Source organism: Crocodylus porosus, unplaced genomic scaffold (assembly GCF_001723895.1).
Source record: "Crocodylus porosus isolate Cpor-Errol unplaced genomic scaffold, CroPor_comp1, whole genome shotgun sequence".
NCBI classification, from domain to species: domain Eukaryota; kingdom Metazoa; phylum Chordata; order Crocodylia; family Crocodylidae; genus Crocodylus; species Crocodylus porosus.
This window is the reverse complement of record NW_017728913.1, coordinates 9,641,789-9,655,829: the sequence shown is the minus strand read 5'-3', so window position 1 is coordinate 9,655,829 and position 14,041 is coordinate 9,641,789. Positions and strand designations below refer to the sequence as shown.

The window sequence follows — 14,041 nt, the reverse complement described above, 5'->3', positions numbered from 1 at the left end:
CCTATGACCCCAGCTGACTTCCTGCCCTTTGGGCAGGGGGCTGGACTCGATGATCTCCCGAGGTCCCTTCCAGCCCTAATGTCTACGAAATCTATGAAATCTATCACGAATTGCTAAATCACTATTTTGTCGTTTGCCAGGTTAGAAATAATAGCCTTGAAAAGAATTGGATCTTGTCTAACTGGTCACATGGTATGGGATTTAAATCAGTTGCTTATCCAGGACAGAGTACTTACAAAGCATTTCTTACATTGTAGAGAAATCTCATGTCTTCATTGCGGGGAAGAGAAAGGAATGTTTTTCTGGCAAGTTGGTTTTGAGTCTCAGGTGTTCAGAACCACTCAAATTTGGAATGTAGAATGTAACAGAGTCTGGTGCAGTTTATAATGCAGATTGCAGTGTGTCAGATGGATATCACCTGTCTACATGATGTGCTATTAATATAAAATTTATTTACATAATGCTGTACTGCATCTTCTCCTTGTGCATTCTTAACTATATTGCCAGTAGAAAGGAAGTTAGCTAGCAGTTGCAGCAAATCCCAGATTCTTGTTGAGAAGTAGGAGGTTTTCCCATACTGCTAGGCTATTAATTTTCACAATTGAAACTTCAGCATAGTTATAATTAAAATTAATTTTTAAAATTTTAATGAAAAAGTTAGTGATATGGAACTATACAGAATTGCACCATTTTTAGGCATCTGATTTTTTCTACTCTACTTGTATGTAGACATTTATGAACCTGGTTTACATCTACTGTAGCAACAGTGGAGTTCCACTGGCCAGTAAAAACACATTTCCATTACTGTAAGAAAAGATCACACCTGACAAGAACTTCAGAGCTTTACTTTGACATGAATTTCAGTACCTTAAAGATTCAGCATTTTTTTTAAGTTCATGGAATGCTTTTGTCTCATACCCGTATCTTTATGCAGATAACTGCATTTAAAGGCTCTTATTTATTGATTTTGAAGGTAGATTGAATTTAGCTCCTGCTACCCAGTTTAGAAGAGTTTAAAACTGTTAAGGACCATTTCTATTGTGTGACTACTTAGTTTTTTGTACTGTATTCTTAGAGGAAAGACCCCATTCATGGTAGTTTAGAACAGAGCTTTAAAGTCTGAATATTCTAATTTTACACACACAGTCCACTGCAATTTCTTTCCCAGTGAAAAAATTTCTCAATGTCTCTCTTAAGGTGTATTTTGGCAATATTACTTGTGTTTACATCAGTTTTGGATCTTTTTTTTTTTTTAAAGCACGTTCTGTCAAGAAGGTATAGGTCCAAATTTGATTATTTTTTGTTAAGGATGTTGGGCACTGTTATATAAATAAAAAGCTGTTTAGTTTTTCTATTTCTCTGTTGCGCTGAAATTGAAACATTATGTCAATGCATTAGAAGCAGAAACAAATCAGGATCTGCCCAGTTCAGATTCATATTAGTTGGAATGAAATGTGAAAATGTAGGCTATTGGCATAAATACTGAAATAAATCATCAATTACATAATGCTTATGACCACTTACATTTCCAAACATACAAGCTAAGTACAGACAGTCAAAAAACATGAGGCTGAATTGATTCAGTCTTTGTAGGTTGGTTTAATTTGTGTAGATTGAACTGATAAGCAAGTGAACAGACATTCACTTTTGATTCCGGTAATGCAGTTACATGCCTGCAGTGGCCCAGGCCAGAAGCTGGGGGATGTTGGAGCATGTATGTATTCAATATACATACTGCAAATAAAAAACTTCAATTGGGTATATTGTTGGAGTGATATTGTAGCCATGATGACCCAAGAAAAATGTGAAGCAAAGATTTTTGTGGGTGATATCTTTTAAATTATACAGTTGGTCCAATGAAAGATATCTCCCACAATTCCTTGCTTCTTATCCTGGTAAGTAGTCATTCAAAAACCCAGTCCTTCTACTACAAAAAAGTTTCACAATTCATGCTGAATGTCTACAAGTATTGTGGGATCTTATGCAAATCCTTCGGCTTTTATCTTCTACAGGTTTTACTTACATATTCTATAGGCTAATTACAGGGAGTCAAAAAGCCTAAGGCTGAACTGATTCAATCTTTGCAGGTTTCTCCAAGTTGCATAGATTGAACTAATAAGGAAGTGAACAGACATTCGTATACCTTTGATTTTAGAAATGCAACCACATGCCTGCAGTGGCCTAAGCCAGAAGCTGGGGGGATGCTAGATCACACCATCTTGCTCAGCTGGAACAGACAGCTTGAGCCAAGACTAGTCCATCCACCCTGCAAGGGAGGTGCAAAGTATCTTGGAATGCTGGGGGACTGTGAGTTAACTTGAATCTGGAGGGAGGCTGGGGCAGAAGTTCAAAAAACTTCCTAGGCTTTAAGAAGGCCTTTGACATGGTTTGCTGCCACATTCTCTTAAAAAAACTTGGTGACTGCGGCATTGATGCCTACACAGTCAGATGGGTGGCAAATTGGCTAGATGGTCACACCCAGAGTGTGGTGGTGGACAGGTCATTTTCGACCTGGAGGGATGTGGGCAGTGGAATTCCCTAGGGCTCAGTCCTGGGGCCTGTACTGTTCAACATCTTTATCAGTGATCTGGATGTGGGTGTGGAATGCACGAAGTCTAAATTCCCTGATGACACCAAGTTGTGGGGCAAGGTGGGCACGCTTGAGGGGAGGGACAGAATCCAGCTAAATCTAGACAAATTATAGAGGTGGGTGGATGAGAATAGGGTGGAATTCAGTGCAGACAAGTGCAAGGTACTGCATCTTGTGAGAAGAAACCAGCACCATACCTATAGGCTGGGGAACACCCTTCTTGTCAACATGGTGGTAGAAAGGGATCTTGGAGTCATTGTTGACTAACCACACCTTGTCGTGCATCTACAGATGCATCACAAGCAGGTCCAGGGAGGTGATCCTTCCCCTCTATGCGGTGTTGGTCAGGCCACAGTTGGAGCACTGTGTCTAGTTCTGGGTGCCGCACTTCAAGAGGGATGTGACTAGCATTGAGAGGGTCCAGAGGAGGGCCACTTGCATGGTCAAGGGGCAGCAGGGCAGGCCCTGTGAAGAGAGGCTAAAGGCTCTTCTCCACAAGAGAAGGCTGAGGGGGGGATCTGGTGGCCATTTACAAACTCACTGGGGGACCAGCAGGAATTGGGGGAGGCTCTATTCCACCAGGCACCACCTGTGGTTGCTAGGAATAATGGCCACAAATTGTTAGAGAGAAGGTTCAGGCTGGACATCAGGAGACAATTACTTTACAGTTAGGGCTGTCAAGCTCTGGAATGGGCTCTCAAGTGAGGTGGTACTCTCTCCTACCTTGGGGATCTTCAAGAGGAGGCTGGACAGATATTTGGCTGGGGTGATATGACCCCAGCACCCATTCCTGCCTGGGGCAGGGGATCGGATCTGATGATATGTTTAGGTCCCTTCTGACCCTAATTACTGTGATACTATGATACTCTGAAATAGAGTTAACCTAAATTAGTTAAGTCTGATACTACATCCATTCAGGTTTATCTTAAATTAGTTTCAGGCATTTTGAAAATGGTTTATGTGCACTGAACTTCTGTTGTGTTACAGATTGGAACTGGTTTCTGATTACTTAAACTGGTTTATGTGTAGTTTCTGTCCCTAGCCATGGAGTCAATACGCTACCAAAACAGGTCAGGCCTTTTCTTACAGCCCCTACCCCACTGTCCTGTTTTATTTTTTCTTTCCTCCATATTTTTGTCTGTTTCTTCCTAAATAGAAATATATATATTTTTAAATCTACTCTTACAAAGATTAAATCTCCCCAATATTGTCTCAGTTATGTTTATCATAACTCTGAAAGCAGGTAAGGAATGAGAGGATAGTTACAGGTCAGCACAGCCGAGCATGTTATATTATAAATGGCCCTTTGAATAAATCCTGTCTAATCCTTTATCTTTTCTTTTATCTCCCCTCAGAGGTTCCTGACAACCATTTGAAAGTCCCTCTGACAGGAAACCAAAGCCCCTAATGCTTTTTCAGATTTGAAACTCTTAAAAACTAATCCAAACTTTCTCCAGATACAGCTGGACACAGAGTCATCATGTCACACACTGTGAAATGATGTTTCTAAGTACATGGAGGAAAATGATTTGGGGTTAGAAAATAGTTTGTCCTGTTTAGCAGTGGAGAGTTATTTGTATTGCTGAGGGCATGTGCCTAGGAGGGCAGTCAGAGCTTCAAGTTAGAGAAGCTGGATGGTCCCAGACTAATTAACTTTAAGCCAGCCAAAATAACTCCTGGAGCAGAAGCTAGTAGTTGGTGAAAGATGGATGGCAGTTTCCTCTTGTACTATGGATAACCATTCTGATATTCATATCCATAACTTATGTAATATCTTAGTACTGAGATCTGTCTAATTCTAAATAAAATTTTAGTTCTACAAGAAGTATTGTTCAGAGATATTTACAAATATTGCACAGGAATGGAATGTGTGCTTGTTTTATTTTTCTGTTGGTTGTATAGAATGATGGATTGATTCCTGTGTCTCCCCAAAAAGTCTTTGCCTCTTGTAGTATGATCACTTGCTCTACTCTCCCTCCCTTCTCTCCTCCTATAGTCTTGGGAGCTGTTCAGAAAGATCAGCTGTAAATATGAAAGTTAACATAGTTGAGCAGTTTCCAACACAGAATTGTAAAGTAAACTTACTAAACTAATGTAGCAAACAGGGAACCAGAAATGGAGAGGTCCACATGTTAATTTGGAGACAAACACAAAAGCTTTATGTGTTACCTCTGACCCATTTCTCATATGATCCCGTCACCCACCTGTCTCATGGTTGTCTTGCCAGTCATGCTGCAGAGCTATCTGAGCTAGTTCTCTATACATTTTAGTTCCAGTATGGCAGCACTGTAGTCATTGTCAGTTTAGTTCTGCTGCTCGGTAAAGCTAATCAACAGTCCCACATGGAATCAACAGTCCACATTGGGGTGCACAGAGCATCTCAGTATGGTATCTCAACAAGGTGCCTTGGAAGTGTGTGTTGGTACTTTGTTTTGGGGTACGTTGGCTGCCCCCGACCTTCCTTTATCCACCCATGTGCCCATACCAGTCAGTATATTCTATAAAGTGAAATTTGTCCTTCAGTTAGCTTTTTAAAAACTTATGATACTACTTAAAGTATTACTTATTTAGAGGACTGGTAGGGTTGGAAAGTCAAACACTCAGAAGTTGTGACATACCAGAATTAAGTGGGCTGGTGTAACCTTTAATTTAGCTGTTTTGTGCATGTGGATTATCAGGTAGTCTTTTTAATGATCACATTTTATTTATTTATTTATTTATTGAATATAATTCCCCTATCTCATCCACAGAATGGGTAATATGCAGGGAATGAAGAAGGCTTTTCACTGTGTATAACAGTCTTGTTTGCATAAGTCTGAAGGGGTTTAGAGAATGAGGCAGGAATCTCCTGGAAGAGTACTCTCAATGTTCACAACTAATGAGATTTAAGTCTAGTGCCTGACATTGGTAGATAATTCTGATGGTTCTACATGCTGGAGGTGGACCTTCAGGCTCTTGACTTGCATCAAGTTGGTAGCCTATTTTAAAACATAAACAATGCAAAGATGCAAACACCAGAGAAAGTGTCCACCTGGAAATGTTTTTGCAGATTCAATCTAACGTGCAGGAGTCAATAAGGAAATTTCCTCTGTAAAAGACAACATGAAGGCAAGTGCAGACAGAGAGATGGGCCAACTATACAGAGCAAGGGGCATTCAGGCCTGAGGGTCAATTATGCCAGGATAGAAATTAAAGTCCATATAAGTAAGAGTGAATTTGTGAAAGACTTTGAAGAGGAGAATAAGGAGCTTGAATTTTATTTGGGGTGCCAGTGAAAGGACCTGGAACAGGGCTGAACACATTCCTAGCATTGGAAGAACAGTGTTTTAATAAGAGAATTCTGGGAGGAATGATGCAGTAAGATGTATGTAGGCACAAGCCTGATCTTTATATGCAGCCTGAAAGAACTACTGCCCTACAAATAATAATGAGGTAGATCAGACCAAAGGATGTTGCAGTAGTAGAAATTAAAAAGGGAATGGAGATGTTACAGAGAGGAGGGGGGAAGGAAGGGACAAGTAATCTAATTTGTAACTGGTCACTACTAGCTACAACCATTACAGTCATATGTTTTCTATCACTCAGAGCTGAGCCACTCATTTTAATATCTGCTTCAACTTTTCTTGGTTTTGATGACTTTATTTACCCTACTAAGTTCTGCTGGCATGCATCATGTAACTTCCATTAAGGTTCTGCACTTACCCAGTTTGTTGTTGAGTTTACTAACATGTAATATTGTGTTGCTTACCCAAGGCTGTAGAGAAAGCAATTGCTTTTAATCAGGGCTGAACCAGAAATCTCTTGAGAATTCCAGCCATTTCTTTTCATTGCTAGCCCTAACGGCTGCCTGCATTAGGGTTTTTCTAGTCTTGCTCATCTTTTTACTAATCTGCATCTGGCCTGTTCTTTCTGTCTCTGAGAATTTTGTCATGAATAGATTGCATTTTTTTCTGTCTTAAGATTCATTTTTCATATTAAAAGCATGCATTATATATATTTCTTAGAGAACTGCTTGACTGTGAAATTATAAGGGTCTTCTGGAACAAATTTATAACAAGAGACAGTTAATTTAGATGCAGATTTTTTTCTTAATCTCCAAATCAGTATAAAGGATGGATAAATGAGGTTTGGAAACTGTAGGTTGTGCAGACAAGAAGCCATCACATTGTATTCAGTCCATTAAAACAAGAAGAAATAGAAGAGATACTTTGATAAGTGTTCTGCCTGTGTTAACCTTGATGGCTATTATCGGGGGGATGATGCTATATCTATTTCATTGGCTTAGGCTTTTTTCATGCTGAGAGAAATCAATACTTTGAGTCGTTGTATGACAGAAGCATCACTTCAGAATTGAAGGTGGCTGTCAGACATTGTCATTGGTTGACTTTTGTTCGCTATTGAGGTTTTAAGCTTTCATTTTTCTAAGTCTTATTCAGGAGTCTTTGTAAGATTTCCCTGGGTAGCATTTTTTTTAGTCCAGACTTTAAACCTGAGGTCAGGGGTCAAGTGCAAAGATCCTTGAAAGTGGAAGATTGTGAGGAGTTCCTTCATTTACTAAAATGTCCTTATTTGAAGGAAATTTGCATTAGCAGCACGAGACTCCGTTGTCTCCTGGATGACTTTTCCTCTTAAATGACACCCTCTGGGACAGGCTGTTCATGATACCAGTAATTTTGAGTCAAATTAAGCAAAGAGACTGGCATACTTCAAAATGCTTAGTGAAAGCTCTGTGGAAATTTGAAGTTCAGACAATAGACTGAAAAAATTGTATTTAAAAAAAATCCTATCTGCTATCAAATAGTATTAAACTCAGAAGTAGGTTGTGCAATATTATACATTGTTTTAGAAACTGTAGTGGTTCATATGTTAATGTGTACATAAAGTGTTTTACTTTCAGCTCTGTTTCACATATTGTTCTATAAACGGAGCCTGAGGTTATCTTATTAAAATATCAGAGAATCTCATTCTCCACTGAAGTAGGGGCAGGCAGGGAAGCTGGACAGATTCACCATGACAGTTGTTGGCAACAGTCTTTCTGCAAACAGAATAAACTTTTTTTCCATTTTCTCCCCTCATATGCCCTTGCTTCATCCTAAAATCCTCTCCTCAGCATCTCTGCGGTCTTCTTACATTGGGCCTTTTCCTAAACCTACCACTCAAAACAAAGTACTGTTTGAAGCGTGGAAATGGAAAGCCCTGATTCAGTTGCATTGTTACATGTCATCTTGCCTATGACCACATCAGAACTCTGTGGCACACATATTGCACACATTATAGTATGTCATCCAGTAGAACCGAGGAAGTAGATATCTAATGAATTTTATCATTTTTACTTTTTTTAAAGAAACTTTACAACCAATCTGACTTTGAACATTTTCATCTTGAATTATAAAGTTAGATTTTTCTTTTCAGAAAAAAATTTAAGCATAATAGATAATTTGAGTATTACCATATTTATCCAAAATCAGTGCGACTTTTGAGTTAAGACAACCTCAAATAATTAGATTCTACACATGGAAAATGTATAAATATGCTATCATTTTCCATGTTTAGAATATATTTTTGAATATATATATCTTAAATGCATCCCCTCACTGCTACAGTAGGGCAAGCAGCAGCAGAGGAGCTGGTGGCTGGGGAATCAAGTGTGGCCTTACCCCTGCCACCCACTGCAGTGCCTGTACCCCCTGCTGCCTGCCACCCCTTCCACTCCTCCCGCTTGCCCCTCCTCATCACTTGCCCCTCCCCCCCACCTCTCCCCCTGCTGACACCACCACTTATGTTCCCATCACAGCTCTGTCTCTGGCTCTGTTGGATCCTGCTCTGTCCTGGGGTAGGGAGCACAGAGCAGATGCTGCCTCCAGCCCCAGCCTAGCCATACAGCAGCTTCTGCTCCAGCCCTGGAGCTGGGGTCAGAGCTGCCACCACCACGTCTATGTGGCTGGACTGGGGCCGGAGGCAGCACATGCTCTGCGCTTTCTGCCAGAGCTACAGAGGACAAGTAAGCAGGGGTGGTAGGGAACAAATATTGGGAGCAAAGGCTAAGAGAGACAGGTGACAAGGGGTCAGATTTGGAATTGCAGCCACAGCTGCTTCTCCCTGGTCTGACCCCTTGCTTGTATGTGAATGTAAGATCAGAGGCTTTCCTGTATGTTAAGGTGGGGGAAGTATCTTGTCTTGGATTCAAGTAAATATAGTATTCATGACTTCCGAAATAGCTGCTTTTTCAAGTAGCATATTTGTTGGTCTACCACTGATTGGTGATTGAATTTTGGCTGTTGATGCATGGTGTTTTTTTAAAATAGTAAATCTTTGAAATAGTCACATGGCTTTGTGTGGCAATGTTGCCTACCCCTGTTCTCATTGCCTATTGACAATTATCCTAGATGGTTCTTGTCCCTGACAGATAAATTCTTTATTTTCTAGTTGCAAGTTGAACAGATGTATGAGGTGAGGCATATAGTACCTCTCCTATCATCCTTCAGAATAGCAATTTCATTGGGTCTCAAATGGCATGTCATACTTGAGAATATGTGATTTAGTCCAGTCCTAAAGTTCAACAGGAAAATATAGTTACTTGCTTTTTCCGTCTGTTTAAACTCTTTGAAAAATGTTTTCTACAGTACTTTACATAGGATAATATGAAGTTGAAAATCAGGGGAAGCTCATTTACTGCAAATAGTACGAATAATAGTTTTTGAGGGAATGTACACCTGGGGGAGGTACATTGCTTTTAATTTATACTACTGTCTTAGTCTGGATTTTCACCAAAGGAACCATTTTCTGGCCAGGTTCTAAGATTTAAACAGGCTAGATTACAGCTGCCACACTGAATATCAGTTATCTACTCTTTTTTAGGATGAGCGATGATTTACTAATTCTTCCAGTTTTTTTAATCTGACTGAGAACAGGAATTATGTACTATCAACCTTAGTAAGAATCAGTGGGAAATAAAACTAATTTAGTTGTAGAGGCTTAACAGGCTTGCTGAAACAAACTGCAACAGAGAAAAAAAGAGTACTTGGTAGAAGAGTAGACAATTTAGAATAGTTATGTTGGCAAGGAACAAAAACTCTGTCTAAAGCAAAAGGGAAATTACTGCCATGTTTACAGTGATTCTGTAAGTGAAGTATAGAGAATAAGTAAAGGTATAAAGGCAAACCAAGACTTTTAAATAAAAGGAAAACCATAGTTTTAGCATTGAAGTTAACCATCTATTTTAAAATGATTTTATTCAATGAAGAACAGATTTAATATCAGTCATTTTTATTTTAATCAGTTTTGCATTAAGTAGTGTACAAATTGACTGTAAGGAAGACATTCAAGAAGACTCAGGCTAACATCAAACTGAATCTAGGGAAGATAAGATACCTAATACTTTGCTATGTTTTACCCTTTTCTGCTTATTTGACCTCATTCCCTCTTTCCACTTAGGTTTGAAATGTGAAATTTGTTACTTTTGGGGGACCTGCTAGCACTCTTTTTGGATGATTTTAAAGGACTCTATGGTAAATAATTTGGCATAGACAACTCGAGAGAAACATTTCTGCATTTGGAACTTAGCCCAAATCGAAACTAAAATTTTGAAGTGTTGAACTGTTTAAAGGGTGTAACTGCATGTGAGGCTGTTCCAAACTCTGATATAGACCTGCCAATAGCCTCTCTTTGGCCAGGGTACTCCCAGGGTTTGAAAATATATCTTGTATCTGCAACTGTGGTTCTGGCTGCTGTCCCAGGACTATGTGGCCAAACAAAGGCCTTTTTCTCTTTAAGACCATCTCTCCCACTTTCCTTATTTCCCCCCTGCTGACATTTCTAAAACTAAAGTAATCTAGAAAAACACTAGACTGTTCAGACCAATCTGGTAGTTGATGGCCTGACAGCCCGCTAATCTGGTGAAATATTTCAGATGTTAGCAACTACAAGTGAGCAGGTGCCAAACATCTTAAGAGAACTCCAGCAGCTTCAAGGTCTTACTGACATAATGTAAACTGTTAATGAACTTGTTACACTTAAGATCCCTGCCTAGAGTAATGTCATAATTGTGGTGTTGCCGTATATTAAAGCCTATCAATTTCAAGCAGGATTTAGGGGGATTGCAAGCTCATTCATTTTAAAGCTCTATCAGGCTGTTCTGCTGAAAAGTCAACTCCTTGCTAGTTTTAATCGTGTGACAGTTTAAAGCCATTTTCTTTTAAGTACATGCAAGTTGTCAGGAGGAGGGAAATGCCTGTGGGCTCTCTCCATATGAAAGTCATGTCTCCACACCAAATTCATTGTTGGTATTTAATAAAGAATGCATTCAAAATGGCATCAAAAAGAGTTTTTTTAAAGACGTACAAGTTCATTATATCTTTTACAAAACATTCTAGTTTGATTTCCATTTTATCATGTTTTAAGGTCAAATGTGACCTTAATGTTCTATAAAGAGACAGAGATTGATAATGGGGAAGGAATAACCCTCTAATGTGATTTATATCTATGGATTTTATGTCAGATATGAAAAGTTGCTGTTCAAATTGTAAAGGAGGATCCATTAAAGAGCACTTTAAAACATTTGACTACTTAGCTTACCTTGGACACTTGTTTTTAGAATTCTGCCCTTTCAAGCAACTTAAAAATAACAGCTTATCAAACATTTACAAAGTGCTGGTGAAGAGAATTCAAAATTGTCATGGGTGCAAGATAGGTTAATGTATTGGAGAAGACGGCTATATTTAAAAAGAGCTATAAAAATCTTGTGTAGTGTTTGTCATGACTTAGCCATCTTATTTTTTTGATGGGGAGGGGATGGTGGAATGCTGGGTTTAGGAGTACAAAAGGCAATTCCTGATAATGTTTCATTGAACTGCAAAGTCTGCTGCCTGTGCTTCACGCTTTCTGGATTTCTGTTCATCAGGTGAGCATTGTTCTGAGAACTGGAACAGGGGATATTCGAAATATAGCAGGGAACATTTACAAGGAAGTTTGTAATCAGTATATCTTATTGTTAAAACTGAAAGATGTTTCTAATTTTTTTTCTTTTTTTCCATTAGTTCATTTTGACAATGAAAATGTCTGAAAAACTATGTTGAATTTGTTACTCATGGGCTTTTCCCCATACTTTTTAATTCTATTCATACTTGTTGCAGATAAGGCGATTGACTGATAAAATTAATCCTTTGTAGGTATCATAGCACAAAGTTCCATAAAATGCTTTCTATGTCAGGAAAGTTGTGATCACTTAACAAGTACCTAAACTTAGAACAATTGTGCTAACATCTTCATTGTCTGTCCTTCACAATGAAAAGGCATTTTCTTTCTCTCGCTTTCTTTTCCAGACATTTGTATCCATTCTGCTAACTTGGTCATAACATAATCCAATCATTGACAAAGGCTGAAGTGCTTTGTCTGACATACACTATCTGTAGAATTGCCAGGTGAAAACTGAGATTAGAAATGGGAAGTGTTGACATGGGGAGAAGCTTTCATTGCCTATATCCATAATTATATCTGATCTGTATTTTAATTGGCTTCAGGCTCCAGGGCTGTAAATTGTTACTTTTCAAGAGTGGTATATTATCAATAACTTTTTTAAAAGAAGAAACACAAAGGGGAACAAAAGTAGCAGCAAGAACAAAAAAATATTGTAACAAAGAATCCTTCACCCTTTCATTTTTTGTGATTTAGTTCTTGTTAATGGTTAGGTTTGACGACTGTGAAAAATGTAATATTTTTATGCAACTGATAAGGTACAGAAAGAAGAAAGTTTAGCTTTGCCGTAACAGCCTGCTATTGTAACACAACCATAAACTAAAGAACCATATCTACAGGTGAAAAGTGGCCTCAGTCTTACATCTAGATAGTTTTTTGCAGCTGACATTTTGGGAAGGAAGTTTCATGTAGTTAACAACCTTAAATAGCTAACAACCTATTTAGTGTTCTTTATTTGTGAGGCTTTACTTTGAAGACGTGAATAACAGTTAGGTGTCAATATGGTCTTGTGTACTGAGAATATGAAAATCTCTTCTTAGGTTTTACAATTTCAGGCTGACACAGATAGCAGTTAAATGGCCATTGAATTTGGGAGGCTTTGGGCATTTAACTGGTATATAATTCCTTTTGTAAATCTGTCCTTGTGTGTTATAATCACAGTCTTTTCTTATTCTTCAAGTGTGATGGAATTGGTTGTGCCTAAATGTTTAATTTTGCTATCACATTAGTAATGTTTAAAAAAATAGCTTGGGGGGACGTTGTAATGGTTAATGCATATGGCTGGCCCAGGTTTTATAGTTGACTTAGCTGTAGACAATTGGCTTACTGTCCTATGGACAATTGCTCTACACCTCAGTTTGCACATCTGTAAAGTGGAGATAATTCTTACTCAAAGGATTTTGCAAGACAAACTCATTTTTTGAAAAGTGCTTTAAGGAGCTCTGTTGGATGATTGTAAATGTGCAAGATAGTAAAAACAATAAAATAAATAAAATAATTTTTTTTTTTAGTCACTGTGCGCCCAGTATTCTGCTGATAAACGAGAAGAAGAAAAAATGTGTGATCATTTGATTAGAGCCGCTAAGTACCGGGACCATGTGACTGCAACCCAACTAATACAGAAAATTATCAACATTCTGACAGACAAGCATGGAGCCTGGGGAAGTTCTGCACCAAGGTAAAGATAGATTTTTTTTATGAAGATTTGGGTGCTGTGCAGGTATCCTAGAATGATTTGAATTAATGTCTTCAGGGGAGGTCAAGTCTGAAGGAAAACTAGCAAATAACAATAGGAATCTAAAACGTTTTGGAAGAGATGGTTTTACTTTAGTAGTCTGGTACACTTAGCGCTTACTCCATATCACTTCTTAGTCAGTCTTCTTTATGCAAAACAATATAGCTTAGTGACATCTTTTAATACAGTACTATCATCTTGATGCATGTCTGTAATTATAAAAATGCATTTTGCTTTCTTGAATGTAAATAGTAACTTACAGAACCAGTAAAGTACATGTTTAAGGCAACAACAGAACAACACATTCACATTTCCCACCTTTGTTTTGACTTTCCCTCCTTTATTGCACCTTGCCAAATTCCATATTAGGATTGCATTACTTATTTAAAAATATGGATTATTTTTATACCTTTATTCAGCTATTTGTACCTAAGCATCTCTAGAATATTTACTGTGGTTCAAGAATGGAATGGAATAATACAATTTTGAAAAAAAGTAATATCATATCCAGTCTCTTTCTCTCATTAGATGTGAAGAAGCAGCCATTTTATGGGCTCTCTAAGGGGCAAAACAACACTAACATATAGGGAGTATGTTGTTGATTTTTGGGAAGTCTTCATATATGGAATAATAACTATGTTAACACACCTGTTTAATTGAGTCTGCATAGGTCAAGCTTAGAGTTTCAATTGTATATCTAAAATGCAAGTTCAAGTACTGTGTATTTAATTAGGATTTAAAAA

At 38.2% G+C, this 14,041-nt stretch overlaps 1 protein-coding gene across 9 annotated transcripts in view; it reads left to right on the top strand.

Moving 5' to 3' along the window:
• The window catches only part of LRBA (LPS responsive beige-like anchor protein), a 580,756-nt gene that overhangs the window by 247,804 nt on the left and 318,911 nt on the right, over nt 1-14,041 (top strand). For all 9 annotated transcript variants that reach the window (XM_019534457.1, XM_019534459.1, XM_019534455.1 and 6 more), the window contains exon 36: nt 13,075-13,241. In XM_019534457.1, coding sequence (XP_019390002.1) covers nt 13,075-13,241 — 167 coding nt within the window. The remainder of the gene's footprint in view (nt 1-13,074; nt 13,242-14,041) is intronic.